We start from the raw sequence: 17,688 nt of genomic DNA, 5'->3' as shown, positions 1-17,688 counted from the left end.
CTAACAGTTATTTTCCAATAGAATATATCTGATACTACATACTTGAATGTTCTACCCCAGACTATTCTCTCAGCAACATTTTGCTGCCGACTATTGAGGGCTTGGTTAACAAAGAATATTAAGTCTGTATTGCTGAAATTGCAGGGTATGAAAAAGGAGATTCACAAAAACCTGAGTTCCCAAAAGACGGGAAAGAACATGAATGGGATGACAGTCAGTGGTTCTCAGCGTATACATAATGAAGCAGTGGGAACTGTGCATGACATGAGACACTATACCTAGCAACAGGGCTTGCTGCTTCTGTATCTGCTCAAGCTCATCATGTAATTCTTTCTTTGCCTTCTCTTCCAAGGTTTGTATTTCCAGCCTATGAGACTGATGTTGGATCTTGAAAGTCTCATTAAATTCCCTTTTCAAACGTTCTTCTGCCTCCTGTAAGCAAAAGTCCCCCAAAAAACCAAAATAATTTGAACCTATTTATCAGCCTGTCGTTTTACTTGTAATGCTAGGAGGAATCTGACCTTTCATTGTATAAACTTTAATTTTCATCACCACTTTACAAGACATTTTAACAATGCCAGCATAAAAATGAGCTGAAGTTAAAAATTAACACCAAATAGGTACAAGATAAATTATCAGGGTATTGCCTCTTAGATTTGTTGTGCATGATGAAATAATAACACTTTGCACTATTTGACATGAGAAAGGAAGTTTTACTATTCAACATACAAAGCCCCCAGATTTGACCTGTTTGTTATTGCTTATCACAGTGTGTCAGACAAAGGCTTCTATCTTTCCTTGTATCATTCTTGGCTCAAGCTTCCACTGTCATTAGAAGTACTGCTGGTACACTGTAAATGATGGAGCAGTTGCTCTGTAGTGGCTCTGAAAGCAAACTCCTGTCCTCAGTTTCATTCTTACCAACTCACTGCTTCAGCTTGGTTTTGTTAAAACTGGAATTTTATTTGGAGTATATAAACATGATACTAAATTCTACTTTGGGTGGTTTTATTACCTATGTTTTATAAGGTTCTCTATGCTGAAAGAATCAACAGGGACATCTGAACTCCATGTCACTATCACATGTACATTTTCCAAGTTGATTTTTTCTCAAACAGCAACAGTTTTTAGAACCTCAGTATATTGCATTAACATTTTGTCACTGAAATAAATCCACTTGAACCTTTAAAAGGCAACACACATCACTATATGTGTCTATATAACTTCTTAAGTATTTATGCATAAATTCATAATGGATGAAAAATAACAAAACTGTTATTAATACACATAGGAATTCCCTTATATTTCTGAACTAGAGGCACAGATAAAGGAGCTTGTATTCATTGCAGTCTAACTGTAGGGTGTATTAGTTTATGAAACATTTATTTGCACTGTGGTCTAAGTTAAAATGTTAAAATTATAAAAAAACAAACCAAAAACCCCACAAACCACCAATGCACCTGCCTCCCAGCCTGATGATGATGAGGTTTCAAAATCACAGAATAATTCATTATGTGCAACAATGGCAACCCATCGTTAAGATAACTGGAAATAACTAAGTTTTGATTATTGGCTCTCACTAAAATGGTTCATGCTGTAAATACGATTTTTTTTTTACATTTGTATGTACTAAACTGACCTTGAGTTCCTGATTCTTGCTTTTCTCCAACATTTTTAAGACTTTTTGATGTGATGCCTCCAACTGCAGTTTAACATTTTGGTTTTCTTTAATGGTGTTTTGAAGATCCTGCAAAAGTTTCTCTTTTTCTTTGTTGGACTGTAGATTATGTTTCTTCAGTGACTCCTTGAAATTATTTGCTTGTTGGTCTAATATTTGCTTCAGCTGAGCCACCTTCCAGAAAAGTAAGTCAATAGGATAGGATTAATGGCTGCATTCACAATGGAAAGGAATTATGTAAAGTTGAATACATTTTATGAGCTTGTGCTGCTCTATGACAAAATAGCAAAATGCTTGTTTTGTGCAAGGAGCCCTTTTTTCAGTGAAGAATCACAATCCTTTTGCATATACTGTCTATTGGCCATCAAGTACCTTTTAAAAATTTCAAATAATCTCCATCTCATACCTGCAATCCATAGTTCAATTTGCACAATAATATGGCACAAACCAGTAGGCAGGCTTAAGGCTGTGCTGAAGCTATCCAACAAAACTGATTCATTTAATTTAAAAGAGCACCTAGCTCAAGCTGTGAATTTGAGTTCACTATTCATCCAGTTGTTTCTTGGCTTCTTCTGTTGCCATCCAATTAAACACACACACACAAAAAAATTTCTGATCAAGCTAGTGAACACTAATTACCAAATACTATTCATAATGAAAAACATTAATTGTCTTTAATAAATCTGTGTAATGGGATCTATCTGTGGCCTGGATACACTCCAAGAATAGGCAGATGCCAGAGCCATTTGCCAACATTACTTTTGTTTCCAGAGCTGCTGAAATTTTTTTTATTACTTAAAAAAAAAAGTGGTAAATTACAAGATTTAATCAAAGGGGCACTTTGGCTTCTGGTTACAGGTAAAAAAAATTACTTTGTCTTCACACCTATTGAACTCAAACCAATGTTTTCCTTTATAAAGAAAGGAAACACTTAAGTTTTAGGTACTGCTGTTCCTTATAAAACTAAGTTTTGATGTGAAAACGTAATGCTGTACAGTCCTTCCTATGAACTGACACAATATGCATTAGCATCACTACACTCAAGCATGCATTTTTTTCCTGAGCTTCCTGAAAATAAAGTGACTAAAAAGAATGTACCAGAGGAATAGAGTATATGCAGTATATATTTTAGAATAGAAAAAATTGAAACAGGAAAAATGTCACTTGGAATGCTTCTTAAGAAAATCAAATAGTTATCTGGGCAGAAAAGATGAAAAGAATCCTATATACTTCATCTGTGGGCACAACACTAAAAACTTCCTCAACTCTTCACAGACAATTATTGGTTCAAAGCGCTTCTAATATAAAATGAAAGATCCTACTAACTAGAAAAAGGCTAAGCAGCAAATTGGTAGCAACAGAGAACACAATGTAGTAAGAAATCAGACGGAAAAGTAGTTTTAAAACCATTATTTTTCAGTGATTATTGGAAAAAGCCATACAGAAATGTATCAGGCATATAAACACATTCTTTCTCATTAATTCTGTTACTTCTAACATATTAGAGGTCAAGAAACAAACATTTCCATATTATCATGTTTCATTGTCCTGTCTTGCAATTCAAAAGGTTTTCAAATCCACCAGTGAAAATACTTTTCTGGAATGTTTTGCAGTGCCCAAGTATTTTATTGTGCTTCCTGACTTCAAAATAGATAGCCACACCCTCAATTTGTTTAAGCTGGTAAAGCAACGTTTAAGGCAATGAAACAATGCCAACTCTTATCAGTCCAAAATGTATCTGGATGCTTTTATGATGAACAAACCAGCAACACGATGGAATTTTGTGTTTTATAACGTCTTCCTGCTGCAAAACAAAAGTTCTTGAAAAAACTTCACTTCATATACCATTACTATCACGATACATTTCCATTTAATTTTATGCATCTTCTAATTTCAGAATAGAAGCACAGAATCACAGAATATTCTGAGTTGGAAGGGACCCACAAGGATCATAGAAGTCCTACTCATGGCCTTGCACAGCACCATCCCCAGAAGTCACACCATGTGCCTCAGAGCATTGGCTAAACACTTCTCAAACTCAGTCAGGTTTGGTGCTGTGACCACTTCCCTGGAGAGCTGTGCCAGAGCCCCAACACCCTCTGGGAGAAAAACATTTTTCTAATATCCAACTTAAACCTCCCCTGACACAACTTAAGCTGTTCACTTGGATCCTGTCCCTTCTGGTGACCACAGAGAAGAGATCAGTGTCTGCCCCTCCTCTTCTCCTCACAAAGAAGTTGTAACTGCAGTGAGGTCTCCCCTCAGTCTCTTCTTGTCCATGCTGAACAGACCAAGTGACCTCAGCTGCTTCTCATACAGCTTTCCCCCAACACCCTTCACCATCTCTATAGCCATCCTTTGGACAATTTCTAATAGCTTTTTATCTTTCTTATATTGTGGCACCAAAATCTGTTAACACATGCTGAAGAGATCCCATAGAGCAAAAGCAAGGAACGGAAGGGCCCTAATGAATTAGCATTCAACCCACACAGGATCTCACATCCTTCATTCCAAATGACCAAAGAGATGCAAGTCTGATTTCTTTATCCACAAAAATCTTATTAATACAGAAATATTGCCACTTTGAAGTACAACCCCAGAGAGATGAAATTATCATGCTTTTGTCTACTCTGCGTAGTGCTCTAGCCATTCCAGCCCAACCAAAAACGGGTCTTAGGCAGCCAAGGAAACTATTTTTAGACATGAAACTGTATCCAGGTTAGAACTGGATTAGTAACAGCACATTGCCTAACCTTTGAGGCGGAAGCTCTGGGCTGAGCCATTGCAAAGATTCCCAGCTGGAAATCGTGCTCTCAGTGAAACATAATGTTATATAGTAAATGGTGCTTTCTTGGCTGTGAATATTCATATACCTATAGAGGGAAATTATTACAAGTGGAAAGTACTTCACTGCCCTGGCAATATTGCCAAGTAGTCAGTTCAGAAAGTAACTTTTGGAGTAATCAAGAATAATGAAAAATTTCTCTTCAAATGGAGCATTTCCTCCTTTTTGAGAGCAGTTACATTCTAAGATACAATAAAATGTTTCTTAGTGTATCTGTTCATATTTACCATGGCGTTATGAACATATGGCATGCTATGTAGTATTTAATATTTATATGTATATTTATATTATTTTATATAAATATTTAATATATATTTGCTAATTTACCATGATCTTGTGATGTGAGCGAATGAGCAGTTAGAAAACAGAGGTTTCTTTCATATTTTACTGTCTTGAACATGTGATTTCAAGAAAAGTAATTTGATGACCCACCACCTTACTTTTTGCATTTGCAAAACCTGAAGAATAATTGCTTCATGTCGTAAACCTTTCACTCTGGATAAGTCAACATAGATTGGGTTGACCCAAAATTCTCTCAGAGAAGAAAATGCAGGAAACAGTGGCATGCAGAAATGTGTAAGGGAACTTAAAAGTAGATGAAACTTTCAGAATATTAAACTTCACTTAAATTCTGTATTCCTAAGACTGGGAAATGGATAGAATGTCAGAATAACACTGTTTGATAACAGAATGTGTAAATATGTTTTACAGGAGAAATGAAAAAGGAAAGCCCATGCTGCACTCATAACCAGTACAGCTAGTATAGCACAGATGGGAGAAAAAACAGGTGCTGCATATCGTAAATGAGCACAACACGCCCTGATTGCTGGAACATGCACACCAAGGGGTAGTAATGGCATGTGGGAAAGTGGAGATTGGAGGACAACATTTTGCTTAGCCTCCCGATTACCCTATTTGTCCTTTCTCTGTGTTTAAACACTCAACAAGAGCTTATTACGGCCACTGAGAGTCTACAAATGTCAGCTGAAGATCTAGGTCTTCAGCTTTTGTGGAGTTGTTGCCATGCAAACTCCCACTGAACCTGAGGGAAGTGAAACTGGTTAGAATCAGTGAAGACACATTTCTATGCCATATTCTATATACAAAAAATCAGAAAGTTAACAGGAGCTGTAAGAAAGATTCTAATCTCACTTTGTCCTATATACAAACAAGCAATCAGAGTCACCCAGCAACTCGGACATAGCCAAACTCCTTACCTTAGCACATCTCCAAAGAGTGTCATAGGAAATTTATCAAAATAAATAGGCTCATCAAAATCTTCATAGATATTTAGAAGCAGTTATTTCCATTATTTCTATCCAGAGTCCTTGCATATTTTATTGAGTGATAGACACAACAAATAGTATTAAAATCTAATCCAGAATCTCACCGATGGGATGAAAAATTAAGAGACCTTTTATTACCTCATTACATTTATACCCAGTTTACCTCAAGTGAAGAGTTTTGAAGTTTCCCGGTTAGTACTTCTTTCTCTTTCTCTAGTTGCTTTAGGTCACACTCTGATCTTCTTTTAAATTCATCTAGCTGTGTCTGGAGCTCCTAAAATTAAAAAAAAAAAATAAAAAGGACAAGAGCATGCAATATCTGGGACAAAACATGAAAAAGAACACATTTCTTCTACATTAGGCTAGATAATACAGCAGTGTATACAACAGTACATGCTACTGTCTTTTAATGTCATTCATGTGTTATTCGATTAAAAAAAGTATAAACAGTTTGGTTTGGTTCGGTTCTTCCTAATATTAGTGTGAGCAATACAGTTCAAATAATCCTAATCTTCTACTGAAAGCTTTCTTAAGGTGTAAAACTGTACAGTATGAAGAGTCAGACTGTTTCGCCTTGAATGGTGTTAATGTTCAAAAATAATTTATTATGCAAGAGTCACCCACAAGATCTGAAAAACCATAAATATACATTGGCTATATAAATAACAAGATGACTAACTAAAGGGCAATTAGTGGAAAAGAGAATCAAAGGAAGCAATATCTGATAGCATCAAAAAAAAAAAATCCTGGTGAGGAAGTAAAAATAAAATCAGATAAAAATTAAAAAATGAGGATTATATAATCTCCTTGTTGCTGGAAATAGTTAAAAAAAATCAATGATAACACCAGTTGCAAGGTAGTGACCAAGAGCTTGTAGCAATTGTTTGTAGCAAGTGTTAGCAATTACTTATTGTAGAAAGACTGAATGTGCAACTTCTAGAAACTTCCTGAAGTGATATGCATTACAGGCTTATTTGTGTGCTTGCCCTTCCTATTTGTGCCGATTTGCTGACTCAAAAAACATTCTACCCTGTCTTCAGACACTACAAATGAAGGAAGCAGAAAAAAAAACCCCATTTAACACCTACCCCATCCTCTACAGCTCCTTCTCATGCACCCCATCCTGGTTAAAACTTAGGTAGGAATTAGAGTATGGAATTAAACTGATACACTAATATTGCAAGGGAGAAATTAGCTTCAGTTTTGCCTGTACAAAAGGGAGAGGATCTAAGTCTTTTTGATTAAAACCTGAAGATCAGGTGCAACATTCCTACTTCAACTCTGCCAATGGACTATCTTCTCTGTATCCTAATTTTTCTATCTTTAAAAATAGATACTATACTTCCTAAGCAGCTGTTACAGGCCTTAGTTGAGTAAGAGGACATAAACAACATCAATAATGAAAAATACTGTATTTTATTTTACTAACTCAATATTTTTCTGATTAAATTAATATGAATCTCTAAGAAGATACTATTATAAACAATAATATTTATTGCTTAAAAGTAATAAATGTCTACTACTATACCTTTTTTCTAAAGTATGAAGTGTTTGATACTTAAATTCAATCTGCCTCACTCAGGCTAGCATACATGTACAAGCTAATAATAAGTAGAATACACTATATAAAAGGCAAAGTAATTTTCATAAGGCTTCACTAGTGTAACTATGTACCTTGAAGCACTGCATCTTCACGTACTGATCAAATGTGATCAAGCAGATCACAAGCAGATAAAAGAGTTTACTCACCCGGGTTCAATTCTGAGAAATAAGATTGCATTAAATGCATAAACTCCAGCAGTTTCATGGAAATCAATTCTTCTGACAAGCACAAAACACCATTCCTAGTCTCCAAGAGCAGGCAGGTACAATGAAACTCAACATTTAGGGACAGCAGCTACTTGTTTTTATGACTTCACAACTTGTCAGCAAGTGTTTGATTATTCTCAAGTAAATGTTGAACTGAGAAAGTTACAGCAGTGTCAACTGCAGAAAATGGGTAGAAGTTCATTCTTAGCACCAAGAGGGGTCTAAAAACCACTTGACAAGTAGTCTGGTTGTCCCATTCTACAAACTGCTCAAATTAATCTTCTTTTTCTGTCTAGAAGATTTTTGACAAACACACAAGTCTTCCCCCTTAGCTTATGCTCAAATTTGGCAAACCCCTTGGATTGGAAATGCACTGACTTGTGAGCCTCACTAAGCATTAAAGCACAATGCTTAAAACTAACCATGAGTTCCAAGGTTCTCCTCTATTTGAACAGAATTCAGCTCACGTTTAGGTTTCTACTGCACAGAAACATTAGAGACTGCAAATTTCCTAAAGCCAAAGGATTCAGTCACAGACATTAGTTCTGATGAAAGTGAAATTCTTTGAAGAATCTCTTAAGCCAATCACTGCAAATGCATATCAACAACAAAAATAACAGCTCAGCCACTTAAAACACACTGAAAAAAAGTTATTGCTCAGGTAAGTTATTTGGATCTACAAGAAGATGAGCATTCTTTCTGACTAAAGTTAAATAAGGGCATATATACACGTATATATATGTGTATATATATATATATACACATATATATATATGCACATGCTTTTGTAAATAGTTGTCATTTCATTGGTAACACAAGCATCTGAATTAATTTACCAACACTTTGCAGAATTAGAACCTCTGCCTAAACAATGCAAAATTTTGATTAAATCAATTTATCTGAGTATATCACAGCAACAATCCATGAAAATTTAAGTAAAAAATTGGAATAATACCCACAATACATTATTCTTCAGGAAGGATCTTATATAAATCACTCCAACAGCCACATGCAAAGCATGCAAGGATAAGTACTGCTAAGAAGGCTGTTTATCACATCAAGGATAAATTCACCTTCCTGTCTCTGGAGCTTTTCGCAGAAATATATCTGTCTGACCTTTTTTTCCTTTTTTCTGTAGTGAGAAAATCCTGGCTTTTTATGTTAATTCAAAGGAGCATAATTCAAATGATGTCACTGTGACCAATAAGATTAAAACCAGATGAATTAAAGCATCTATAAATAGAAGAACATTCCCACCTTCTGCATTTTTTTTCAGATTCTATGAAGTTTTAGACTGGCCTGATTTCCTTTGTATCTTTCATTACATGATCTACTATCCTTTCTAACAGCTATTCCTTCAGACAAATCTTTTCCTTATGGGACTGATGCTTGACTTTACAAAGAAAGTTCTCTTGTCTCTTTTATTCATACCCTCCTTGTCAGCAGCTACAGTTTTCATAGTCTATAAAACACTGTAGATATATATAGTATGGAAAAAAAAAAAAAACCAGGGTAGAACTCTGGGGTCACAGTAGTCTATTTTGTAGTGAATATGCTATTTAGGTGGAAATATTCCACTGAAAAATATTGGCTTTATTTTAGTTAAAAATGTGGAACTGTACTGATTCAGAATGGTAAGCTTCTTCTGCAGCCTAGGAATGATCTGGGGTTTTTGCTATTCTAGTTTGAGCTTGGGTGTGTAACTTCCAACCACACAGGCTTCCTCAAGGACAACCTTAGTCCTGTGAAAAAGTACAGTAGATGATTTGCTGACTCTGATGCCAAGTCTAATTTTCCTGAATGATAGCACAACAGTTTAAGAGAAGAAAAAAGTATAGAAAAGATTCAGAGCCGGACAGTTGCTTAAGGGGAGATATTGTAAAGAGAGTACTGTCAGGACACACATGTTCCTATAATTATATATTTTTATATTTCTATAATGAATAACATTTATATTTATATTTATACTTATAAAATAAATATATTTCTATATTTAAAAATAAATAAATCAGTATTCCAACTTGACCTCAACAGAGAAAGGTTGCCCTGGACATTGTTCTCTTTAAGGTTGTGGTTACACAAGCAGTTGAGTACTATGCCCTGCTCTAGCCCAAGGATATCTGTAGCTCCTTTGTTGTCTTTGCAGCAACTCATGTACTTCAGTTTATGAACGTCAGTGCTCCACTGAAGGAGCTCAGAGATCTGGGAATCTTACAGGACTGACTACAGTACAATAATCCAAAAGCCATTAATCTTAAAAGAAAAATGATATTGATTTCAGTACTTTTGGTATGCCATGCCTTTGTATATTTGAGAGAAAATCACCTGTTAAAGCTCTTGCACATCTTCAGGGTTCTCTTTTTCTGACTCTGGTACAAGTCATTTGCTGCAGCTGCGTTATTTGATGTTTCAGTACATCTACTTTATTAACAGCTTTGCTTTGGGAATTCAACATAGTTTCCATATCTTCTGTGGGTCCAAAATTTGCATTTCAAGTAGCATAAATAACTTGCAGAATTTCCAATATCAGTGACTACTAACATGGGAAATGCTTTAGAATGACATTAATGAGCATCTTACCTGCTTTATGCAGGATTTCCTTTTCTTGATGTGTATTTCTCTCTTTGACTGCACTTAGATCTTCTTCCTCTTTTTTCACTATACATTTTGATCCCAGAATTTCTTGCTGTGTTCACTTAAGCTATACTTCCAAATCCTAAAATATGCATGACATTACTTTCCCATTTATTATACATGTAATTTTATTGTAATAAGAAATAAATGGTTATTTTCTCTCTTGGTGTTCCATGACATCTTTCACCCACAGAGCTGGTTTAAATGCATTTCTTGCCCTTCCATACCTTTAAACTGTCTCTGATGTCAGAATATTTGTGATGTGGAGCCCTTCTCTCATATGTAGTTGGCATCATTGTAAAGTGAATACCCATCAGAAGTTACCATCTAAAAGATGTCTGATATTATCCTAAACTTGAAATAGGTTATACTTCCATTAGCTTCGTGACAACTTATGCCAAAAGTTAATTAATATTAATGAGGGTTTTTTTCAGTTGCTCAAATACAACCGTTTGTAACATAATCCATAATACAGATGCCTCAACTTAGAAAGAATTGAGTCCTACAGACTTTGCTGGGAATTGTCTTTCTGTAACTAAAGGAAAAAAATTAAACCATATTTAATGTTCTGTTTCTGGAGGTTCTAGTTTCAGTTTTAGATGTCTAGCATAATACTGCAATACTCACTTAGATAAAATTGCCATTTGCTCCTATATGAACATCAAGTAAAACTTCAATGTTAAAGCTAACTTGTATTTAACACTCTCTGTAGTTCAACACTTCAAGGTAAGCTTGTTACTTTTACCTCTGGCATACATGCCAGAATTCTTCCAAAACTAGACTGAACAGATCAGATTAATGACTTGTCAACCTTTGTATTCTCTCTTCTACAGTAATAAATGTGCACTAGTGTAATGCCTTTCATCTAAAGGTCTCAAACCTCTTGGCATACACTAAGGAGAAAACAAAAAAATTCATCTTGTTTAAGCAAGAGTCCTTTCACCTTTCAAGCCTTATATAATAGCTTTTCCTGCCAGTGTTTACTAAAGCTCAAAGGTATTTCTGATTAAAAAGATGTTGCTATTTCCCTGTCTTCCATTGTCCATAGAAGTCTGAAAAAAAATGTAATATTTAATGGTGGCATAAGAAATAGTCAATTTAGAAAGGAGAAACTTCAGGTTTTTATTTAAACTGTAAAGAAACAGAAACTAATGTCATGTCTAACTCTTTCCCTCCTTCCAGATTTATCCTAGTCTGAGGGTATCTCTTCAAAGATTCCAGGCAATATGCTCTGGTGGTATGTAAATCAGTCTCATTCCACACACTTAGAGGATTTGAAATGTACAAGTTGAACATATGTCCTTCAGAAAATATTTCAGTTTTACTCAGATGATACTGAATTTAGAAAATAAGTTGCTAATGACACCACCCTTTTATTTCCACTTCCTATCATATTTTACATTATTTGTTCCTAAATGACTGCATTTTCTATACAATAAATCAAAAAAGTAAAACGTGTACATAAATTTTCATATGTTTATTCTTCATTTCCCCTGAATGTTACCTTAAGTACTCAGGAAAAAAATCCAGATCTTCCTTCCTCTACCACTTCACACTTCTTCAGAGCCAGGATACTTTTTATTATTGAAACAGATATTACAGATTGACTCAATTTTAAAAAGGGGCTTATCTGCATCTCTGCCATTCATTGTATCCTCTCCACATTTCTGTAAAAGATAGAGGTTGTACTGCTACAGATCTACACATCAGATCTACACACTGAGACAATGAATTCTGAATAATGTTGGGGAAGGTGTATTCAATTCATCCTCTGATCTTGTGAAACAAAGAGGCAGTGACTGTATTGAAGGCTGAACTCCCTCTAAGAACACACTTACAGAAGTAGCTCGAAACTCTGCATCATCAGCAAAATGACAGTGGCAAGCAAGATGTGAGGGCAGATGGTGAAAACAGTTAAGCGCTGTCTTGGAAGAACACAGCTGACTGGGCTGACCTTGCTCTCTGCAGAATTCTGGGGCTTTCTTCCTCTAAAGGAAGTAAATATTCATTCCCTTTAGGGAACAATTTTTGTCATTCTGTAATGCTCCAAGTCGAGACCTTCAAGATGTTTTCTTATCTAACATGCAAGATTGCTGTCACAGGGCTGGGGGCATGTCTGGTAGGTAAGTTTATGTGATATAAAGGAGCAAAAGTATCAGAAGGAAGCTGAACTGTCAAGCATAGATCAGTGCTGGGTGCTTCATCTTCAGCACAGTTCATCAGCATCTCTCCTGCACTCTGACCTTCTGTACCAAAAGCAGCTGTTTGGCAGATTGCCCATGACATGCCAACCTCTGAAACTGCATCCAACACATGATGCAACCAGGAAGGGGCTGCAGTGCTCTGCTGCAAATGGATGAGATACACAGCAGTGAGGATAGGCAGGCAAAGTGCAAGGTGAGAACTAATGGTCACAGTCTCCCAGCTCAGCACACAAAACTTCACAAGTGTAATGCACACTTCATTAAATGGCACTTGGTACAAGGCACTATTGCAAGAGTCATACAAAGCACTTTATTCCTCAACTGCCAGCTCAGGTCTCTTACCTAACCCCGTTTATATCCATGTACTGAGCTATTGGCAACCACAAGGGAAAAGGAGAATGTACTCTGTAAACACTCACTGGTAGCAGTAGTGCCTGTTTGCTGCTCTCTTCACATTTCTGGCCAGGAAAGGTAAAATTCTGCTCAGCCTACAGATAAATTTTACTTTACTCCTCCCTCAAGGAATACAAAGTCTAGTGTTCAAAGTGTTTTCCTAATGAGTTACTAATCATCTTAATTCTTTCTTTAAAGCTGTCAGCACATTATCTCTCCAATTTCCATTCTAAGCCTCTAAAACTGCTTTACTACTTTGAAAGCATTTGAATCAACATGATATTTAAAAGAACCTCCTCTCCCAAATTTTAAAGAACGGATAATTTTCACTTTCTCAGGCAGAGATAGGGATTACAGTCTCATACCCTACCTGTATTCGCTCCTTTAGCTTCTGGGAATGCTTCTTCCTCTCATTTATCTTCTGGCTTTTCTCTTCCAGGTCTGCCTCCAGCTTCTTTACCTGCTGCAGCAAAAAACCTTCCTCAGTCTCTGAGCTCTTCCTTTGCTCTGTTTCTCTTTGCTGACAATTTGTTTCTACCACAGATTGCGGCATAGCTTTTTTCAAAGTCTCTTTTTCTGTCTCATAAGGGGCTTGCAGTTTGCTTGTTTTCTGAGTACATTCTTCAGTTGCTTTCTGGTTCTCACTCCTCAGGTTTTCTACCTCATTTATTACAGTATGTCTTTCCACACTATATTTTTCATCAAAATTTACTTTTTTATTTAGATTTTCTCTTCTAAATGGTTTGCATTCATTTAGTAGCCCATCAAACTCCTGATTTAAATCCAGAAGTTTGTTTTCAAAGCTTGCATTGTTATCTACTGTGTCTGTAGAAAGGCCCGTATGTGCTTGTTTCACTTCTGTCTTTGACTCCTTCTCTTCTGCTTGCTTTTTACACAACATCAACTCTGCCAAAGCTTCTTCCTTCAATCTCTTGTGTTGTTCTACTGCAATTTCAAGGGCCTGAATGTGCTTTCTCAGTAACTGCTCTTCTTCCACTTTGCTTTTACACTGGAGAATAGTTTGCCTTGTCTCAGCAAGAATATTCTGAATTTCTTCTTCGTGAGCCTCTCTCAGAGCCTGTATACTGTCCTCACGTTCATCATTCTTAGTGTTCAGGGCATATATAACCTATTGAACATGAAAAATAGAAAAGCAAAGTATCTAGTGAACAGTAGCCATTAATCTAGTTACTATATTATCAAGGTGTTAAACACTAAAAGAGAATTACTGCCATTGATTAATATTTTTGTGGTGGTGGTGGTTCTTTGTGTTGTTTGGGTTTTTTTTTTCCACTAGGAACAGAAAAGACAATTATAAACTGCAAAACCTTATAAGAAACGAAGACAATTCTGTGACAATTTTTTTTCACTTTTTGTCAGAAATTTCTTACTTATTTTAAAAAATTTGTCACTTCATGCCACTAGTTTGATCTCTAATACAAGGAAAGAAGTTGAGTCCCTTCTCTAGCTAACTCCTTATTTGTAGTCCAGTTCACCTGGCCTTCATTGCAGCAGGACTACGAAAAGCCACACTGCCTTTAGCATGACAAAGTGCTGGGGACCAGTAGTGGCAAATATGAACAGCGAAACCTAAGGTTCTGACATCCAGTTCATGTGGACCAAAATCACTTTGTGATTTAAATGAAAGTTTGAAAAGTGGATTAAATTCTGCACTGCTGGCTCCAGTTAAAACACCGTGGAAGATGCACTCCTGGAAGTCACATTCCTGACAAGTCAGTTTGGTCAGCATTTCAGGGTAGGTATTACTTGACTGCAAGCATCTTTTGGCATCATTTTGAGAAGTGGTCAGGCAATGTGTTTCAGGGCTTTTCCTCCATCATTACAGCAACAGCTATAAATCTTAAAACAGGTTTTAGCAGATTCAAGCAACTCTCTGATGACAATAAATATTTTTCCTAAACAACTTATGTAAACCCCTTAATTCTTTATTTTCTTTTACAAAATACAGAATAATAATTCTCATGGCTGCAAGACATTATTACCCTAAGCAAGCTTCATCTGTTACCATAACATACCCCAAATATCTCTTACAGAAACTGTTGTATAAGCACCCTATTATTGATTCAAAACGCTATTAGAAGCCCACAGTAGCCTGAAATGAAGAGTAAATGCCCATGTTAAATTTACAGGACAGCTACATATAATTGCACAGCATAGTAACCGCTTTGAAAAGACACATTCTTGTCTTTTCAGACCTCCACTAGGATGGGGGCCAATCCAGTTTCTACTGGACACAGTTATCTAACTCAAGTAAAATAACACATTATATATGAAGGTTTTCCACTTGCTTGGCTGGTTAGGGTTTTTTCAGGATAAATTACTGCTCTAAAAAGCTAGGTTTGGAATTTGTACAGAAGTTTTAACAGGTATTTTCAGTATGGCCCAAGCCCACAGAAGTTAATAAAAAGATTCTTAGACAGTTCTTAAACTTAGAGAAAATGATAGCATTAAGTAAATAAATAAATACAGAAACAAGGTCACAATTAATACTCTAATTATTCTAAAACTGTGGCCCTGTAATCTTCAAGCCTTCATCAGGGCAAGCCTCAATTGAGAATCCAGTAAGAGTCTTGACCACAGTAAGTGTCACAAGTCTGCAATGTGTTGTATGAACCCTGAAGATGTCTTCAGAATTATTGAATTTGCTTATCTATGTCCAACTACGTCTTGTGCAATCTGTATATGAATAACATATTGAATTTCAATCAACCATAAATGAAAGCTAACACACAAATACATATTGTGTATAGACAATTTCCTCCCTAGCAGTAATGAATTAGGTACAGAAGCCTTAAAAAGTGACAAATGCAAAACACGGTCGGAATAGATTTCTGGATAAACATCTGACAAAAGAGAATAATAGTATCATATTTCAGAAGAATATCAGGTAAGAAGTTATTGTCTACATTTAGATAGGTATATTTTTGGGCCGTAGATTACAAGCTATTAATTCTTTTTTATTTTTAACCATTTTCCTTTGAAATGGAAATAGTTACAGTATACTGAGCAGATTTCTTCATCTCATTAACTAAAATCATTCCATGAACACTTCTTATCTATTCAGGAGCCAAGATATAAAAACTCAGGAAGATTAATCTTGCCCACATTTTCCACACTGAATGACCAGTAATTAGGTTGGGCAACTCTTCAGTTAACTAGGTCAGATGCTGATGATCATATTTCTGTATTTCATTCCACCAGTAAAACAGAAATGAACAGCCTTTGTTCAACAGACTTTCACTCAATGATAAATTTACCTAGTAAATCACTATGGCCTGCCTCATATTATCTGGTGTTCAGGCTGACAGTGGGATTTGGATTCCTCTAAAATCTGACTTAAATCATACAGGTTTCCTAAATTCCACTAAGCATTAGGCCACCAGCAGCACCTTAGGTGAGGTATCTAAAAGAATGGAAGAAACTGGCCTCCCTGCCCCACCTATTATTTATACACTTCCGTTCAGTAGTGGCTAGAACCACAATGAAGCATTTTGACTTGCACACCCTTAAATTTATTCTTCATGCTTGAGTGCTGAAACTGACTCCTCCATATCTTAACCTTCTTAAAAGATTTAATTTTGAGTTGGCTGCTGCTCTCTACTTTATAAAATTTAAGCCCTTCACACATGCCTTTCACTCCCTACTGAATATAGCTACTATATTCCTATTCCAGGTACCTAATTTTGAAGACTGGAGTTACATGAGATGAACTGAGGGCTTTATGTGGTGAAAGGAAAAATATTGAAAATTTATTTCAGCACCTGTACCTTGTGAGTGTACACTAATGTAGTATAAATCCCTTAACAGTTGTGTTGATAAACAGCTTTTAAAAAGCAGCTCTAAAATAGATCATTTGACAATACAAACAGAGTAACTTTCAAATGAAAAGAGCACATCATTGCTCTTGGAGCTGCTACCATAATACCCATGGCTACTGCCTCCTTACAGTTCTCCAAAACCAAATGGATCGGGGAACATTGTACCAAATTTATAGCACCTGAGTGTTGGATGGCAAGTTGATAAAAACACTATTACACACACACATGAATATTAATAGTGCAGTGAATGTGAATACATCTTATCGGTCCTCTTTTATCCTCCAAATGCTGTAAATCTAAACAGCATTTCCTTTCTCATTTTCCTTATGGTGATATAAAATAACAAACAAAAAAAAAAAAAAAAGGAAAAGGAAAACATTCAACTGCACCTCAACAGTGAAGACAAAGCTAAAACATTCAAATATAAAAAGAATCTCTTCCTACAGTAGTGTTAAATACTACTCTTAGAGGCACCTGACTATCATAATGAAAAAATGGTTCTAGCAGGTTGCTTTTCTAGCTGAATAGGAAGTAAGACAATTTGGTATGGAAGGTGAGGAGTGAGAACACTAAGACGAATCTAAAAAACAAAAGATCTTAAATGTTCTTTCTTCAGGCCCAAGCTAGTAGACACAAAACTTTCCTGACAGAAAAAGGGTTAAAAGCAAAAAAAAACCCAAAAAACAAAAGAATGAGAAAAGGCCCTGGATCAGGGTGCCAAACAAGGTACTCCTGGCAGCACTCTAAACAAAGCAGGGAAGCAAACAAACTTCTATTACTAAGGAAAAAATCTACTAGAGGCTCACTGATGCCAGGCGATTCAGTGCATCATCCCCTTTTCACTAGTACCAGCAGCATTGTCTTCACCAGAAGGTGAATTTGTTTCTTTGAACTCTCATGAGTACTTGCCAACCAGACCAGAGCAGAGTGAGGTATTTATAAACATACCAGCCTTAAATGGTCCCTTTAAAAGCAAAGGACAGAGAAATCAAAAATAACT

The 17,688-nt window shown here is 35.9% G+C and overlaps 1 protein-coding gene across 7 annotated transcripts in view; it reads right to left on the bottom strand.

Annotated features, from left to right (window-relative positions):
- FAM184B (family with sequence similarity 184 member B) overlaps positions 1 to 17,688 on the bottom strand; it is a 39,073-nt gene that overhangs the window by 10,046 nt on the left and 11,339 nt on the right. For all 7 annotated transcript variants that reach the window (XM_085059273.1, XM_085059275.1, XM_085059268.1 and 4 more), the window contains 4 exons: positions 13,220 to 13,978; positions 5,973 to 6,083; positions 1,640 to 1,852; positions 279 to 432 (listed from right to left, as the gene is read on the bottom strand). In XM_085059273.1, coding sequence (XP_084915399.1) covers positions 279 to 432; positions 1,640 to 1,852; positions 5,973 to 6,083; positions 13,220 to 13,978 — 1,237 coding nt within the window. The remainder of the gene's footprint in view (positions 1 to 278; positions 433 to 1,639; positions 1,853 to 5,972; positions 6,084 to 13,219; positions 13,979 to 17,688) is intronic.

Source organism: Lichenostomus cassidix, chromosome 4 (assembly GCF_008360975.1).
Source record: "Lichenostomus cassidix isolate B80296 chromosome 4, HeHo_3.0, whole genome shotgun sequence".
In the NCBI taxonomy this organism is placed as follows: domain Eukaryota; kingdom Metazoa; phylum Chordata; class Aves; order Passeriformes; family Meliphagidae; genus Lichenostomus; species Lichenostomus cassidix.
The sequence above is the reverse complement of the archived record's forward strand: the minus strand, read 5'-3'. Positions and strand labels throughout refer to the sequence as shown.